This window comes from Calonectris borealis, chromosome 2, assembly GCF_964195595.1.
Source record: "Calonectris borealis chromosome 2, bCalBor7.hap1.2, whole genome shotgun sequence".
Taxonomy (NCBI): domain Eukaryota; kingdom Metazoa; phylum Chordata; class Aves; order Procellariiformes; family Procellariidae; genus Calonectris; species Calonectris borealis.
The window spans coordinates 39,094,953-39,113,556 of NC_134313.1; the positions used below are offsets into that span (position 1 = coordinate 39,094,953).

At 36.8% G+C, this 18,604-nt stretch overlaps 1 protein-coding gene across 3 annotated transcripts in view; it reads left to right on the plus strand.

Annotated features, from left to right (window-relative positions):
• The window catches only part of ARFGEF1 (ARF guanine nucleotide exchange factor 1), a 98,946-nt gene that overhangs the window by 65,753 nt on the left and 14,589 nt on the right, over positions 1-18,604 (plus strand). For 2 of the 3 annotated variants that reach the window (XM_075141683.1, XM_075141684.1), the window contains 12 exons: positions 353-504; positions 4,067-4,195; positions 7,664-7,822; positions 8,208-8,358; positions 12,011-12,101; positions 13,284-13,324; positions 13,443-13,612; positions 14,252-14,403; positions 14,565-14,737; positions 15,733-15,893; positions 16,532-16,662; positions 18,220-18,349. In XM_075141683.1, coding sequence (XP_074997784.1) covers positions 353-504; positions 4,067-4,195; positions 7,664-7,822; positions 8,208-8,358; positions 12,011-12,101; positions 13,284-13,324; positions 13,443-13,612; positions 14,252-14,403; positions 14,565-14,737; positions 15,733-15,893; positions 16,532-16,662; positions 18,220-18,349 — 1,640 coding nt within the window. Of the gene's footprint in view, positions 1-352; positions 505-4,066; positions 4,196-7,663; positions 7,823-8,207; positions 8,359-12,010; positions 12,102-13,283; positions 13,325-13,442; positions 13,613-14,251; positions 14,404-14,564; positions 14,738-15,732; positions 15,899-16,531; positions 16,663-18,219; positions 18,350-18,604 lie in introns of those variants that run through there. The other variant, XR_012672324.1, reaches the window with a different exon arrangement.

Genomic DNA, 18,604 nt, shown 5'->3' on the forward strand with positions numbered 1-18,604 from the left:
ATGTTCTGTGCTGATGGTTTGCTATGAAACTTCTGTGCACTTTGAATTTAGCTTAGTGGACATTATATTTATTGCTGTAAGTTGAGGTGATGGAGAAGAAATGTTTGTTGTGCAAATCTTAAAATTCTGTAAAGGTTTAAAATTAGGTTACGATTCATACATAAATTCGCCTTAAGTTGAATTTTATCTATATTGTAAAAGAAGTATCTTGCTGCTGTGGTGATTTCAGAAAGTAAAGATAATACAAAAATTGCATCTGAGTATGGCACTTACTGAAGAATTTAAAATTATTGTATTCCTGAAGACACCACTGCTAAAGATGCATGAATGAGAGGAAAAAATGTGTTTACAGGTGTTGCTAGTGAAAAACAGAGAAGACTCCTATATAATTTGGAAATGGAACAAATGGCTAAAACAGCTAAAGCTCTTATGGAGGCAGTGAGCCATGTTCAGGCACCTTTTACTAGTGCAACACACCTGGAGCATGTGAGACCCATGTTTAAGGTGAGATACATGTTTAGATATGTACCTAGAATATCACATAGTTTCTTAATACGAAATACTGACTGACAGGATCTGTTGAAAATACTAGAGATGTGTCTGCTGTGCTTTGATCATTTTTTAAGTTATTTAACTTGCTACAGGAAAGAAGGGATTTTGAGCCTTTTACTCCAGTTTTATTTACCCTGGGATTTAAGAAGTTTCTGTGCTGATAGAAGCGGCATCTTGATATAATGGAGGAGTTACGAGAAGTACGTTGAGGGGACAAAAGTATAAAGAGTAGTTAAAAACTTGAAATGATAGAGTTTTTATATCAGGTGTAGAAGTGTAGTCAAAACAGCTTATTTATAAAAGTGAGAAATGACTAATCGCTGTTCATTGTTTGAGTCCCTCCTACTGCTTCTAAGGGAGATTACTTCATTGCATTTTGGGGGAGCAATTATCAGAACAAACTTCTGTCTAATGTTGTCTGTTGAAAATTAATATTTCAGAAAGGCTAGGACAGTCATCTAGTTTTGGGGGAGGTAGCTGAACCTGTATTAAACCATTATTCTAAACACCTGTCTTCGCTATTGTGTAGGTGCAAAGCTGTCTGCATCCCAAATGCTTTTTGCATACCAGTGATTCAGATTCGTAGATATAGAGTATATTCAGTAGTGTATTATGCCTCAGTATGTTATTAGATATGGTCTTTGGCATAACTAACTCATTACAGTTAACTGCCACTGAAATAAATTGTTGCCCCCTTACCATGCGCTCTCATTTGCTGCCCTTGTGCAAGAAGTGGTCCTCATATGACCCCTCTGTGAACTGCTCCAGGGAGGTAAAGTCTCAGACCACTACCATTACAATAAACAAATGGTTCTCTGGAGCGATGTCCTGTGAGGTCAGGTTGAGCTCAGGCCCAGGCTCAAGAATCATAGAATCATTTAGGTTGGAAAAGACACTTAAGATCATCGAGTCCAACTGTTAACCTAACACTACCAAGTCCACCACTATACCATGTCCCTAAGCACCACATCTACATGTCTTTTAAATACCTCCAGGGATGGTGACTCCACCACTTCCCTGGGCAGCCTGTTCCAAGGCCCGATAACCCTTTCGGTGAAGAAATTTTTCCTAATATCCAATCTAAACCTCCCCTGGTGCAACTTGAGGCTGTTGCCTCTTGTCCTATCACTTGCTACTTGGGAGGAGACCGACACCCTCTTCGCTACAACCTCCTTTCAGGTAGTGGTAGAGGGCGATAAGGTCTTCCCTCAGCCTCCTTTTTCCAGGATAAACAACCCCAGTTCCCTCAGCCGCTCCTCATAAGACTTGTGCTCCAGGCCCTTCACCAGCTTCGTTGTCCTTCTCTGGACACGCTCCAGCACCTCCATGTCCTTCTTGTAGTGAGGGGCCCAAAACTGAACACAGGATTCGAGGTGCGGCCTCTCCAGTGCCAAGTACGGGGCACGGTCACTTCCCTGCTCCTGCTGGCCACACTATTTCTGATACAGGCCAGGATGCTGTTGGCCTTATTGGCCACCTGGGCACACTGAGGATCTAGCTGTAAGATTGCTGTCCATGAGGCAAACTTCTCCGAGTTCTTTATCGCCATATTAATAAAAGTAGGATAGTACTCTGTACAGAATAACGCTAAATGAAGCCCTTGTTTAAAATCTACTTCCAGAGTGTCACTTACCAGAGGTGTACTGTACGTAATTTCTCTCTGTTGACTTCTGAAACAACTTGCATGCAGGCATCTGTAAAATTCATAGACTATTTTTCCTTAAGGTACCAGCCCTATTACTCTATAACATTCCTAGCCTTTAGTGTCTGAAAAGGACATTTGCAAAATCCGTTTTCAAAGGAGCAAAATATGAAGCATCAGGGTAAATTAACACCCTAAATGTCTTTTGTGAAGGTGCTAGGTCTTCTTACTTGAGGATGTTCATAAACTAATTAAAATGCTGAGGACAATGTAATATGTTGAACAGAGAGCTGTCTTCTCAAAAAAGTGAGAACTGTGGAAGTTAAATATTCAATTTCACATTTTTTTATTTAGACTTTTTAATTTTTATTTCAGCCAAACTTTATAATGTATGACTTTCACCCATTGATGCCAGTGTAAAATTTATCATTATAACTATATTTACAGATAGATTTGCAAAATGATTAAAACAGAACAAAATTTTCACTTTATGCACCCACCTAAGCAGCCCAAAATTGATTGTCTATTTTAGAGGCTTAATTTTCACCTTCAATGACAAAACAGTCTATTATAAATAACAGCGTAAATCTAGTTATAAAGCATACTATACAGATCTCTAGATAGTTCTTAAGAAAGTCTTTCAGTTTTGCGATTTTTAAGATTAGTGTTGGTTTCAATAGGAATGAAAAATTAGAAAAGGGGGGGGAAGAAACATGCACTTCTGGAACATAGAATCATAGAATAGTTTGGGTTTGAAGGCACATTAAAAGGTCATGCAATAAGGAATTAAGTCCTGGATCTAGGAATTCATCTGATGCCTTTAATACTGTCCCAGAGTTATAGTTTGGTATGTGCAAGTGTTACATGCTTTTCTGAGGTGGTGCTTTTGGAATTGCTGGCTTAAATGAAACCAAAGCTCTGTGGTGCATCATTTTATTATTAAATTAAGTGTGAAATTTGTTGCTCCCTGCTGTGCCCGTTGATTCTGTATTTCATCTGAGGTGACTTCAGGTAATATTTCTAAAATCGTTCTGGGTACCCTGGGGTTTCCTCCCCATAACCACGTGTAGTTACGGCAGGATCCTCTGGATGTTCTGATTGGTTTTTGTTGATTGCCTGTGGGTGAGGGAGTCGTGACCACAAGGACAGGATGATGTGGACTCTCCTGCAGTAACTTTTAGTTAAGTGTATTACACTCTCAGTCCCACCTAAGGCAAGAGGAATGGGAAACATCAACAATGGCTTAGATACAAAAAGATGGAGGGCTGAGGGCAACAAAATTAAGAGCAGAGAGATCAAGAGTTGTGTCCTGTCTCTTACTGTTCTTGTCTTACTGTAGTTTTAGTGGAATTAATAAAATTTGCTGCCCTGTTTTACCTTACCCTTTTTTTTTTTTCCTTCTCGTGTTATCAGGCAAACTTGTCTTACCTTAAGTACATCCTTTTCATCATAAATGAATCTATTATACACTGTGTTGGTTCTTGCAGTAACTATTGACTCTATCTTTATTTCTCACTGTGCAAAGATAAAGGTTATCCCGGGAATACCAAAACTCCAATAGACATCTAACTGACATAGCTTTGGGTTTGTTTTTTTTTTTCCCCAGCTATCTGGAGATGATTGTGTGCGTTGGTTGCTGAGGGAGAGGGAGAGTGCTTCTGAGGGGAGCGTCAGAAGTAGCAGAAGTAATTTGCATTACTTCTGTCCTATTCTATGTCTCATGTCTATTCTATTCCATTTCCTTTTTGGCAAAAGGCAACTTCAAGGTTAATGATGTGAGTTAAGGATGGAATTTACAAGATGTTGAAACTACAACATTCCCTATAAGTATTAACAGTTGGTAATGTAACTTTTATTTTGCATACGTTCCAGTTGGCATGGACACCTTTTCTAGCTGCATTCAGTGTGGGTCTACAGGACTGTGATGACACAGAAGTTGCCTCTCTTTGTTTGGAGGGTATACGATGTGCAATCAGGATTGCTTGCATTTTCAACATTCAGGTAAAAAATTTAAGATTGAGACAATGCACTTGATTTATGTACCAGCAAAATGTTAGCGGGGTTCTAAGAGTCCTTGTTGCTGAAGCTATGCACTGCAATACCTAGAGGCTGCCTGCTTCTGCAATCACTGCTTTGTCTGATATTTGTCTTGGAAGTGACTTTTATTTTTCCTGGTGTTTTGTGGTAAGTACTGCCATGCTTATGTACTGCATTTTCCCCACAAGTGGACTAGTTTTATGTCAAAGTACTTTCTTTCTAGCTTTGTTACAAAGCTGTTTAGCTTTGTTGTGATGTTTCATAAAATGAGTCTTTCTATCCTGTGTCATAAGTAAAGTAGTATCTCTGTGAACTATGTTTGAAATACTGTTCTCAACTTCAGAGAGATCATACTAATCTGAGATTTCTATAATTGGATACCGTTTTAACACTTATGGCACTGGAAATGTCATTCCTGGTATAATGCATGAATGTATCTTGCATTAAGCACAATGCCAAGAATTCCAGACTCTCTGGCTCCAGAGAGTAATTCTGATGAAACTTGGGTGCTCTTTTTGCCCTTTTTTTTTTTTCCATTTTGAAATCATCGGTAGTGAACGTACTATTGTGTTATTGTAAACTATTAGTTAATAAATGGAATACTGGACTGCCATAAGTCCATTGTAGGGATAGCTGAAGAGAGGAGCAAGTAAAATTCATATGTTTGACATTATTTCATGTGTACATTGAAAACATTTAAAAAAAAAAAAAAACAAACTCAAAAAAACTAACAACTTTGTAAGACTAACTTTAAGTAAAAACTATTGAACTATGATATGACAGTGAATGCTTTGCTTCCCTTTCCCCTTGCACTTGTATTTAGCAATTAGATAACTAATGTGGAAAGGCACATTGGGACCTCTGATACAGCTGCTTAAAAACATCCCATCTGAGATTGTGTACGGCTTCCTTCCTCTGTCTTTCTACTTCACTCCCTGTCCCCCCCACCCCAACCCTAAACGGAGCGGACTTAAAAATTTGATTAACAAAGCCTTCCCTGGAGCCTGCAGCTGTCCAATGAAATTCACATTCCTGTTATTTTTATTTCTAAACTGCAAAAGTGGAACTGGTATAAATATCAGTTTCAGCAGCTGCAGAAGTTAGCTCCCAGTCCTGCAGTGGTCTGCCTTGGGTGGGGAGGCAAGGACATGTTTGCTCTAAGATCCCCATGCTTCAAGAATGTACCAGAATCAGTCATGCCCTTCCACTGGCTTGGGACAAACTTGATTGAACTGGAGGTGTTTTAAAAACAACACTTCTCATTTGCTGACATTTAAAAACTTAGTTTTGTATTTTCAGTGTAAGTGATATTCCTTCTTGGTTTCCTATGGGAATTTTGTTTTGTTGATATCATTAAAAAAATACTCGTTTGTTGGTGATTTCAGTACGTTGCAGGATGATTCTATTGTACAAAGTCCTGATTAGACAGCAGTGTTGTCTGACCTCAGATGCCAGATAGCTCTGGTGGTTTGAAGGAGACTGGCAAATCTGTACTTGAGCTGACTTAAGGATCTTTTCAGTTGGAAGCAGGTTTTTCCTCTTGTGCCTAACTGGTGCTGGCAACTTTTCTATTTCATTTAATAAACACACAGAAGTTAAGATTGGTGTCTAAGAACAGTTAACATTAGTTTACACATCTTGAGAGATAATCATAGAATCGTAAAATCGTTTAGGTTGGAAAAGACACTTAAGATCATCAAGTCCAACTGTTAACCTAACACTGCCAAGTCCACCACTAAACTATGTCCCTAAGCACCACATCTACACGTCTTTTAAGTACCTCCGGGGATGGTGACTCAACCACTTCCCTGGGCAGCCTGTTCCAATGCTTGACAACCCTTTCGGTGAAGAAATTTTCCCTAATATCCAATCAAAACCTCCCCTGGTGCAACTTGAGGCTGTTGCCTCTTGTCCTGTGGCTTGGATAGGATAATGGAGGGAGCTGGAAGCTTTTAGTCCTAAGAAAGTTCCCAAAGTGTACAATATAGTTTAAGCTACACAGGTTCACCTCTAAAACCTCAACTAAATATTCTGGTTTTAATTATTTATGCTTTTAATTTTAGACTGTCACACAGTCTGCCTTTTGTCTTTAAGCATCTGGGACAAGATACGCATCAGAAGGATGTACTTAATTTGTTTATATCCTCTGTTTTTACGCTCTGGTTGATGGACACATTCTTCAGTTGTTTTTCTCCTACTTTGATGGCTTAGAAAAAGGGACAGGGGGAATATCTGTATGGAATAGAGAGGGAAGGTAGGAATGAAAACTTCTTCCTTTTACAGAAGATACACAGTTTGTAGACTCTAAAGCTTCTTTGCTTAGTACTCTTTCCATGAAACTTCCATTTTTCTGTGCTTATGCATCATTTGCTGTGCCTTTGCCAGTGTACCCTCTAGTAGTAGTAGTAGTTGGGTTTGAACATGGCAGCCACGCTATGTGGCTCTCTGAGAACCCGTCCCTTCTGTCACTGCCCACTCTTGTGTTTTCTCTATGAAACAGACATTCTTCCTGGGATTTTTTTTTAAACATTTTACATTTGGTTTTATTATGTTCTTAATGATTTTTTTATTTCAAAATAGTCTTAAACATCCAAACAGTTAAATATATTTCATAGTTGTCATTTGGTTCTCTGATCTACAACCATTTCATTTTATGGCCTTCGGATCATACATAGCAGGAGAGTAAAATGCATTCTCAGTAAAATGTAAGCTCAACTGTAATCCCCTTTTTACTGTTGTAATTGGTTCATATGAGATCTGAGGAGTTTCCTTTGGTGTTTATAGATACCCTATACATAAAAATCGGGTACCTACATGTGGAACATTCTTTTTTGTGAGATTGATTTAATCTGCCTAGATTATAGGTCACTTGCTGTTTACTCACCCATGACAGTCTCGCCTCACAAGGTTCTGAGGTGCTCCAAATGACGTAGATTAAATCAAATACGTTTTGAGCAGTTTTGTGGAATTGGCAAAACATGCCTTTTAGATATATTATTTAGATTCTGTTGCTGAAAAAATCCTACGACTTGAGAGAGTCTGCTATGGCAGCATTTTCAGAGTAGGTCCAGGTATAGTACAAGAATATCAAAAACTTAGCTAAGAAGCCACATTTCTTCTGAAACAGCATCCTCTATCCCCAAAAAGCCCCCCAAAAATCTAAAAAGACCAAACCCAGAAACCTAAAAACAAACCTATGTGTTCTATGCTGTCAGACTGTGCTTACTGACTGAACACTTCATGTTCCTGAATAGAGGGAGCCTAATTTTATCCCACAGCTTACTACAGAAGGACATGAGATATTTTCACTGTGTAGAATGCTTTGGAAATTCAGTTCTAGGAAGAGAAAGGTAAACGATACAGTCGCTGAAATCACACAGATTGTACTAAGAACAAGAAACTGAGACAATTTTTTTTTTCTCCTGTTTGTAGCTTGAAAGAGATGCCTATGTCCAAGCGTTAGCAAGATTTACGTTACTTACAGTGAGTTCTGGTATTACTGAAATGAAGCAGAAGAATATTGACACAATTAAAACTCTCATCACGGTGGCTCATACAGATGGAAACTATTTAGGAAATTCCTGGCATGAGGTACAAGAGTCATTTGGACTTAAACTGTAAGAAAGCGCGTGTACTGATTTAGAACACAGTAGTGTACTTGTTTGTGCATAAATACAGTGGGTTTTAGATAAGTGCCAAGAATATACTTTTGTACATACATTATGTAGAATTGCACATTTTGCAGCCAATTACAAGTAGCAAAACATGTCCAAGTGAGAAATAAAATTGTGAGAGATTGATCCAATAGTATTTAAATTAATATTCATTTTAGACAGAAGAACAGAAATAATTGTCTGACCTTGAGTGTTTAGAATTTTTTTCTTCTGAAAATCTGCCTAAAGATTTTTATTTATTTATTTTTTACTATTTCAAACTGCTTTTTGTTGATAAACAACTTCTTTATTCTCTGGAATAGATTCTGAAATGCATTAGTCAACTTGAACTGGCACAGTTAATAGGAACTGGAGTAAAACCTCGCTACATCTCAGGGACAGTGCGTGGCAGGGAAGGTTCTTTTACTGGAACAAAAGATCAGGCACCCGATGAATTTGTGGGGCTGGGACTGGGTAAGTAATGCAGATATGAAGTATTTCATTTAACTGGCTTTGTTCAGACAGATATTAAAGTTTGTCCTTTGTTTTCATTATTGTTGATGGTGAGGTTCGGAGACGAGACCATGAAGTAGTCCTTGTAAAACTGTTTTAAGCTTTGAATAGACCTATTCCTATTTCTGGAATATTTGTTTTGCTCTGTTAAGTATTATTGCTAGGATGGGAGAGTGGGAAATGTAAGAAAAGGATACATTATTCATTTCTATTAAAATATAGCTGACCAAATAAGAATAGATTGCTGATGGTATGACCAGATTTAATAATATTGCAACAAGTATTTTACCAAACAGGCAAGTTAGTATGTGTAGGTTAAGCATCCTGTTATGAAACTTGGCGAGAAATACACAGTATTCAAATCAAGTGGGAGATTAGTTCAGCTGAAATTCTGAAATTCTGTTTCTTCCTCTTTTGGTTACTTTGGTACTGAATAAGTACCTTTTTTAGGTTGGCCTGAGAGCCAAACTTTACTCCATAAATGAGATGTTGTTTCCTATCCTCCTAGAAAACTGTATCTTAAATTATTACCTTAAATTATCTTAAAAAGGTTGATTTTTTGTTGGGTTTTTTTTTTTTTTTAAAAAAAAAAATAGGAACCGTTAAAGACATACTGGTATAGAGTATTAGGAAACTATGGAAGCATCAAGGAAGTATATGTAACTCCATTTGATTGTTAGAAAGTTTCAATTTTAGTAGGAAGCTCAGTATCTCCTGCCTTTTGAACAATTTCACCCACAGCTGAGCAAAAGCTTTGTGTTCCCTCAATTTTTCATGTAACTTTTTTTTTTTTTGAAGGAATAATGATTATTTTATTATTTTCCCTGATCTTAGCCCTCAACTAGTCCTAATCGTCTGGTTTTGTGTTCTCCTCAGACAGTTTTTCTTACTCTGCAGTCAGTCCTCTTTTTTCCATCATGCTCTCCTTTGGCCTGCCTCTGTGTACTCCCCTCACCGTGCCAAGAGTTGCTGAAGGGAAACCTTATGCCTGGAAATTAATGCGTCTGCCAACATCTCATATACTGAGCTTCTTCCTGCCCTTCTAATATGCATCCTCCAGTTTAGTGTTCCCCAATGACCTATCCAACTTTGCCATTTTCAAATGCTGGCAGTTTTTCTACGCTGAAGTGGCTGGCCTTTAAAAATTTTAAGTCCTAATAGCTCAAGAATGTAAACTGTAGTCAGGTGTCTCTAAATCACACTTTCTAGTTGTTGGTGTAGATCCAGCTTATAAAGACTTTTTTCCCTCTGTCAACTACATTTCTAAGGAAAATAGTCTGTGCCCAGATGCATAAAATGTTTCTCTCTGAATTGAATTTCTGAAGTGCTTGTTAGAGTACATATATGGAAACGTAACCATTTTCTTTTTTTTTTTTTTAATAATATCACTTCAATCTTACAGGAAAGTGCCTAACTCAAAGGAATTTAGTTTTCATGCACTTAGGGGCTGTTAGAACGTAGCCATTTTCTCAACTGTTTTAGATTTTTCACTTTTCTCCACAAATCCTGTGTTGCAGATACTTGTAATTTTTTTTCTGTGATCACTCTGAATTATCCTTTGGAACTATGGCTTTCGAGCAACCTTCCTATAAACCTGAATTCCTGTGAAGAACCTATACTGCATATGTCTATGCATACAGACACATATTTTACAGGAAAATAGTTGTTTAATTAGCGTAACTGAAGTTGCAGTCTGGTGACACAGAAGCTTTATCTTTCAAACTTGCTTGCTAAATCTGACATGCATAAGCAGCAGCATTCACTCTTCTTGCTGAAGTTAGAAGTGTGTGTTTAAAAAAAAACCAAAAACAAAACAAACAAACAAACAAAAAACACCCAAAAAAAAAAAACAAAAAAGAAAAAAAACACAAAAAAACCAAAACCAACCCCAAAAACCCCTTTGCTCTTTTACTGCCTGAACAAGGATTCAAGTGTGCACTCTTCGCATCTACATTTGAATGTCTTCATCACTCTTGCATTATCTTCCTGCTGTGGCCCTTTTTTGTTTTACTTGAAAATTCAAGGCATCACAAGCATGTGGGTTGTAAAAGTAAATGAATAAGCACCTATTCCTTTGCTTCTTTGGTAGGAATGTTGTCTTGGAGTTGTAACTGTGAAGTTCAGCTTTCTTCTACTCTAATTTCTATCCACAAAGTTTGAAGACAAAACCTGCTGCTGTGAGTAGGTTGTAGCCAAAGTGTACTTCTTAGGTAACCAGAAATCCTCTTTGGACAATGGGAATCTGAGGAATCAGTTTTTCCTAAAGCATAATTATATAGGTGACTCTATGTTTCATTGTAAAAGATCTCGTAACTGTTGGAATATAAATCTGCTGTCTGTTTAGGTTTTCCAGCATTGATTATAAATCCTACGATAATAAGGAATTCTCATGTAAACTGGCAGAGTTGGTTAGGGTTACCTGATTTCTTGGAAATAGCCCTTCAAATTCACTTCACACAGCTGCTCGTTTGATAAGTTTCTTAGCTGATGCATTACCGAGATTCAAGCTAGTTGATACTGGCAGCTTTTGGGCTTGCAAGAGAAGTCTTGATCAAACCCAACAGTATTATAAGTTGCTGAAATACTAGTATAAGGTTACGTGTGTATGCATGTACGTACAGAAAGGTTACTCCATAAATGCCCTAGAAGAACACTTCAGATGGGTCAGTTTACCTAGACAGCCAGTCACTTCCAGCCACCTCCAAGTGTGGAGCACAGCAAGACTCAGAGGCAGACTTTTGGGAGGCAGTCTGAAGCATGAGAACTTTTCATCTCTGCCGAGCTCTGAGAACAAAACTGCTGGCCTTCTTTCAGTCTTCTGTTCTCCCCTATCTTTCCGATAGGCTGCCTAAGAGGAAAAAACCCTAAATACAGGGTAGGTGGAATGACCCAGAATGGTTGCAAGATTCCTGCTCCCTGCTCTTTTTTTGATGGGGGGTGGAGGGGGGCTTAGAGATTGCCAGAAATTTCAGAAATTTGCTCACTGTGAAGTTAGCTGTTTCTTAACGTGAGCTTTCCCAGCTGTGGCTTACAGTTTCTAACCTCCAAAATAAATATTGCTATTTTTACTTACAGATTTTTCTCACTATTGTTAGGTGATAATTTTGCTGTACTTGAGATGTAGCTTTAAGATGGAGTTTTGGTGGGACCTCTTCTCTGAATGATCAGAAAGAAAACCTATCAGGATGGATTTACTCGCTTGCTGCTAATAAAGTGTGAAAAGTTCTCCTCTGTGCGGTATTCTCTATCGTATGTTGTGTATTTTCAGTAGCAGATTTACCACAGATGCATTGCAAGATGGAGAGAAAAAGGTGGTTCTTGTGCTTTTGAATTTTTTTCACTTGTATCTAGTCATACAGTTGTTCCAAATGTGGACAATTTTCTGGGACTAACATAGTTTATACATGGATAGAGAATCTAGAGAATTAGGACTTAGACCAACATGCAGCTGTTCACTGAGATGCCCAGGTCATGCAAGGGAAATTAATAATGTACTTTTCTTTTTTGTGAATTAAAAATATATTTAATTATACTGGTAGTGGCACGACTTCTCTTTCTTCCCAGCCCCTTCTGTGTTATCTCTTACCCATTTTTCAAATTTTGTTCACTGTAGTTGGTGGAAACGTGGATTGGAAGCAGATAGCAAGTATTCAGGAATCCATTGGTGAAACTAGCTCCCAAAGCGTTGTCGTTGCTGTAGACAGGTATTGTATTAAATTTGCTGTTACCACCTAAAACTTTTTAAGCAGTATTTGAGTACCCTGTGCTAATAATAGGATGTTATTAGGTTAGCCCTATTTGGAAAAAATACATAAATATTACCATATTAAAGTGCTTTTTGGTTTTGTGGGGTTTTTCCTTTTTTATGGAGCAGAAGTATTTTTGCAAGAAGGAACAGAACAAAGATTAGGCAAGAAGCCTTTTTACTGATAAAAAATTATTAGAGGAGAGTTGCAGAATGAAGACTGCTGTACTGTCCGGTGAATCTTGATTTGCTATATAGTAACATATAGCAAATCTCATTTTGCCTTGGTACTGGGAGCATTATTGACAGACCCTTTTTCTGCTAAATGTAATTACTGGCTTCCTGCTTTCCTCTAGGTTATGTAGATGACGTCTGAAATCACCAAAATTATTATTCCAGTCTTTCTGTGAATCATATTTATCATAACTGGATTTGATCAGGCATGATACATATCATAAACATTCCCTGTTTATATCATAAAGTACTGATCAGACTGGAGTGTTAATGGATCTTGCTTTCTCAGCATATAAGAAATCAGAAACATCATTTTCTTAATGGTTGTCAAAATTGACAGTCGGAAAGGGGTATCATTCTGAAGGCTTACAAGCATTTCTGTGATTGAGTATAGGCAGCAAGATCGATGTCAGTTCAATGAAAGTTGCCTTGCAGTAAAATCACATCAAGTGAACTGGAGGCTTTATGTCAAACACATAACAGCTCTTTAGGTTTGCAGTATTTCTCCCCACTTCATAATGGGAAGTGTTTCAAGTATCTATTTGTCATGGCAAATAGATACTTGCACTCTGGAGAAGTTTGACTTCTGTATTTGGAGCAAGGCTGAATAGTTTATAAACTACTGACATTATTCATCGGTCACTGTCAATGAACGGATAGTATTAGAAACAATGCTCATCTCCCAGTTTCCACGCATGCTTATGGGAGTTATTTTTAAATAGTAGAAATAATTGAAATATTTCTGATTTTATTTTCAAAGCTCAGTGTTTTTCCACAATTACTTACTGTTTTTTAATAAATAAAAGTAGTCAGAGGATGTCTATATGTATTAAAAAAAAAATTGAATACATGTTTAGTAGATGCGTTTTTAAGAAATTGTAACAGTGTCTTAAACTGTGCTTTACAGAATATTTACGGGATCTACAAGGTTGGATGGAAATGCTATTGGTAGGTTTTATCTCCGTGTGTCGTCCCCCCCGCCCCCAATTGAAAACTACAAACTACAAAGCAGCTTTGTCTTAAACCTTGGAAAAATACTGCATTAAAATCTGTGGTCATTTAACAGTGGATTTCGTTCGCTGGCTTTGTGCTGTATCTATGGATGAACTGCTGTCTGCTACCCACCCTCGAATGTTTAGTCTGCAGAAGATAGTAGAGATTTCTTACTACAACATGGGCAGGATAAGGCTACAGTGGTCTAGAATCTGGGAAGTTATTGGAGATCATTTTAATAAGGTATCCCTGTTAATGATTGTACTGCATACTCCTTGAATTATCGATACAAATAAATTTTATTTAGAGATTTGTTGGAAAAGCATGTGCTCATCTGAATTATACTGGGTTTTTTGTCTTTCTGTGTAAATAGCTTAAAACGCAAGAAAAATTGTAAAGCTGGAAAGGCCTGCAAGAAGGCAGAGGAACACAGTATAATAAATGTAAAAGCAGGAGTACACATTAAGTTATTTATCGTGGCCTGGGTCTGGAACTGGCTGCCTTTAGTTATGTCTTCTAATTTTTGGGAGTGTTTTATGAAGCTTGGGATAAGAGGTTGTTTTCTGTTCAAGTCTAAATTGACTATTTATCAGGTGAATGTTTGACATGCATTTTTAATACAGCTTAGTGAAGTCTTTCTAGAGAGCTTGCTTATTTTTAGGAAGTTTTAAATGCTAGGATATATAATGTAGAAAATAGCTGGAATTGGTTAGGGATTATTGAATTGCATTAACAATGTGGTTTATGGAATTGGCCACTGTTTAATTTTGTTAATTTTCCAGTACTGCTTAGTTCTCCATTATCAAATGTAAAGGCAGCTTGGGCTGAATCCATAAGAATTCTGATGCAACCTTACCATGCATTTCTATTCTACGTTATCAGGTTGGCTGCAATCCCAATGAAGATGTAGCTATTTTTGCAGTAGACTCATTAAGGCAATTATCAATGAAGTTCTTAGAAAAAGGAGAACTTGCTAATTTCCGATTCCAGAAGGACTTCCTAAGACCGTTTGAACATATCATGAAGAGAAACAGGTAATAACATACAATTAACTGAATCGCCTGGGATCATATACACCAACTTTTGCAATTAATGTTTCAAATTGCTTTTGTAAAGTCAGTTGCTGGAGAATTATATGATTCTAATTGATTATGTAATTTAGTTTAAACGATTGTTGTTTATTATCTTAATTTAGGTCTCCTACTATTCGAGACATGGTTGTACGGTGTATTGCACAGATGGTAAATTCCCAGGCTGCTAACATTCGTTCTGGCTGGAAAAACATTTTCTCAGTATTTCATCTGGCAGCCTCAGATCAGGATGAAAGTATAGTAGAACTTGCATTCCAAACTACAGGACACATTGTCAGTGAGTATTGACGATATTCAGACATCATGAAAGTGTATGTGACTCCAGAGACTGAGAAGCTTTGTTTATCTGTTGGCTCTACAGCCTGCATAGTAAAGCCCGCTTCATGCTTTAGAACCAATGTTTTACACTTTTCAACTAATCCTCTGGGAAAATACTTATGAAAATAATTCAGTAGGATTTTAGTTATCTGTCTTCCTTTATGCCTTTTAAAAAATATCTGTTTGTAGCATTCTGTAGCAAAATAACTTGAGCCTTAGATAATTTTACTTAATGTGTACATTTTCATTTAAGTGAAGAATTTTATAATTTCTTTCCTCCAGAAAAAAAATTGCGTAGTCATTTTAGTATTATGTTGTTTGCTTATCTTTATCTTTGTTTCTGAATTGTGCTTGTCTATGGCCCTGTTTAGGAGAAAGTGCTGAGCTAGGTGGCACTACGATTTTTTTTTTTTTTTTCCCCCTTCCCATTCTAGTCTAGATCTCAGGCTTTAAGTGCCATAAGAGATCTCTTTATTCTGTCTCAACCTCTGCAAGTTCCTAAAACTTTTTCAGCATTGATGAAGAATGTTTTTTTCCTCAAAAGCGACAATTTAAAATCAAGGCAACAGGCCTGTATTGCTGAGGGAAGCCCTTTTGTAGATGCAACTCCATGCTTTATGTAGCTCTCTTAAGCTCTGATCACACAGACTAGTGTTAAGCAGTAAGCCTATTGCTCTGTTCTTGCTTAACTTAAATTTCCTTCCTTTAGACTAGATGCTACCTGGATTTACTTTAGACGCTTATTTACTGTCAAAATAGAACGCCCTCCAGGTGATTTTTTTTTTTCTTTTTTTTTGGTTGAGCATTCATTTTTTAGTTTTTATTACTACTGTAGCATTTGACAGCACCAATCAATGAACCAGTCTCTCATGACTTCTGTTACAATCAGTTTATATTAGAATTAATAGATTTTAAAGCATGACACTTTTTCTTCTGTTCACACTTTTTTCCCAGCAATCGTGTTTGAAAAACACTTCCCAGCAACCATAGATTCTTTCCAGGATGCAGTAAAGTGCTTGTCTGAATTTGCCTGCAATGCAGCATTTCCAGATACCAGTATGGAAGCGATCCGCCTCATTCGCCACTGTGCAAAATATGTATCTGATAGACCTCAGGTATAGTCTGTATTAACTAAATTATAAGTGGTTTAATCAACAGTGCTTTTATAAAGAAAAAAATACTCACACTAACCTTACTGGCTTCCCTTCAAGTTTCAGAGATTAATGAGAAATGTACTTTATTCAGAAGCTATAGGAGTATAAAATGCTGCAGGCTTTGAAAGTATCAGCAATTTTTTTTTTTTATTTCCCCCCTCGCCCATCCCCATCCACCCAGTTCAGCTGGTGGCTAGCTTTCCTGAGAGCTGCTGCAAATGAACGTATCTTAGGATCTGCTCTCTACTGAGAAATGTTGTGAAGAATGGATAATGGCACGAGCAAAAATGCTTGATATCCTCACTTTCAGTGCTGTTTCTGTAAAAAGAGAGTAAGAGACTCAGACTGAACTAAAAGCAAAAACTGATGCTTGAATGTATCATCTCTTTTGTTTGTTTGTTTGTTTATTTTTCATAATATACTAAGCATTACTTTGAAAAACACTTCGCCTTCTCAGTATTATTTTGATTGCCAGCTCATTTGAGGTATCGGAGTGTAATACTAGTACAGCAGAAATTGTTATTTACAGTCCAAATTGTATTTTATTTTGAAGAATTTAACTCTTACAATTCTCTATAACCCTGTGTTTTCGTCTAAAGGCATTCAAGGAATACACAAGTGATGATATGAATGTAGCTCCCGAAGACAGAGTGTGGGTGCGAGGATGGTTCCCAATTCTGTTTGAGTTGTCCTGTATCATCAATAGATGCAAATTAGATGTAAGAACCAGGTAACAATCAGTATTTGTAATTCAAATTTTAAAAGGCTTACTTTACACTTTTAAAATAGAAACAACTCTCTTAGTAAACGTAACCATCGTAAAATGACTTACGTATTTAATTTAGGTGATATCACTGTGGGAACACCAGACTTTTTAAAAACACCTTTTAAATAGATGCTGGAATGTAGAAATTAAATCTGTGTTCTTTACATATGAAATTTTTATCTTCCGTTATAAAAAATAATGAAGTTACGTGGTTGTGATTGCATTACGTTGAATAGATAAGTATTACATTTCCTTAAATATTCAAATAGTGCCTGTTTAGGATGAATAGCCATGAAATCAGAAAGATAAGAACTATTTAAATAGTTCATTTGAAAATAAATGAAAGCTTAAGTAAATTAAAATACAGCGTTTTCCGTTTATTATAGAACCTGTAAGCTATTTAAAACAGCTCAGCTCAGCTTACAATCAGATGTGATGGAGGCAGTTTATACATAGAACACAGTAAAATGTAAAAGTCAACTTTTAACTTTCCTAACATATAACAAGCAAGCATTATTTTAATGTGGAAGGTCAACCCTAAATGGTCAATATGCATTAAATCCCTCTCCGCCTTTTTTTTTTAAATAAGGTATCACATTGGATTAATATCCAAATCTGTATTTTTCCAGTGGCAATATTGATCCTCTCTATTCATTAGTAAATATAAATGTATGGTGTTTGATTCCCCATGATATATGCCCGTTACTTACTCCATTTTAGTGATTTGTTATAGTTGACCTGGCTAAACCTCGTGTCACATTTCGGTTTTTGCTCTGTTTTAAACAAATGTAAAATGCTCCATGCAGTGAGTAGGTTTTTTTTTAGTGGACTCCAACAGCAAAATTTTGTTGGAATCTGGTTTTGATTTTAATTAAAACTCATGACCCCAGTCCTGCCTGCGTTCCTGTGTCTTGCCTATCGTACTTACTTTGAGGATTTTAAAACTGGTTTTATACCATGATTCATTAACTGGTTGAGGATTGCAGAAACAGTTCAAAAAGCAAAGTTGTACTCTGATTTCATGTAAAACCTGCTTATTTTCCTTGAATATGGCTTTTCCCTTATAAAGTGTATTCTGTTGCAGTTCTGATGCTAAATATGAGAGATTGTATACAAATCATTTTAAATTTACACATCTGCATGTGAGCTGTGCATCTGGACTCCCTTTATAGCTGGTGAAGATTAATACTCGTTTTAGACCTCTGTGTTTCTTACCTGGAAAAAATACTTGTTCCTTTATTTTTGTGGTCCTTTGTAAAGAAGTTGTTTTCCTATTTTAATTTGAAATTACCACAGTTCTCAAAAGTATTTTCTGGCTATTGCCTGTGACTTTCAAGTGCTTTTTGAACAAGCTGTTTTTCTACTTAATTTTAGTGTACTAGTATGACTGATCCACATCAGATCAATGTATAATGTTCTTAACAGTATTTGAGTTTGTTATTGCTGTTGCGGTTGGACATATTTGGTGTAGTGTATGTCTTTTTGTAGCTCTTGATATATGTTGTTCTTTCTTCATTTCAGGGGCTTAACAGTAATGTTTGAAATAATGAAGACATACGGCCATACTTACGAAAAACACTGGTGGCAAGATTTGTTTCGGATTGTCTTCAGGATATTTGACAACATGAAACTGCCAGAACAACAGACTGAGGTGAAAGAAATGGGGAAAGATAATTTACATGAGATCTATATTTACAGTAGAAAACCTGATTAGTAATATAGCTTATCAAGTAACGTAAGGCAAACCTCAAAACTTGCGTGGTTGACCTGTGGTTCTAGTAGCCTTATTTTGTTTTATTAGCATTCTGTTGGAGGTATTGTAACTTTTCTCATTTTTTAAAACGATGTGTGTAAAAGGCTGTGTAGTTTACACTACGAACAACAGAAGAATAACATAAAATGCATA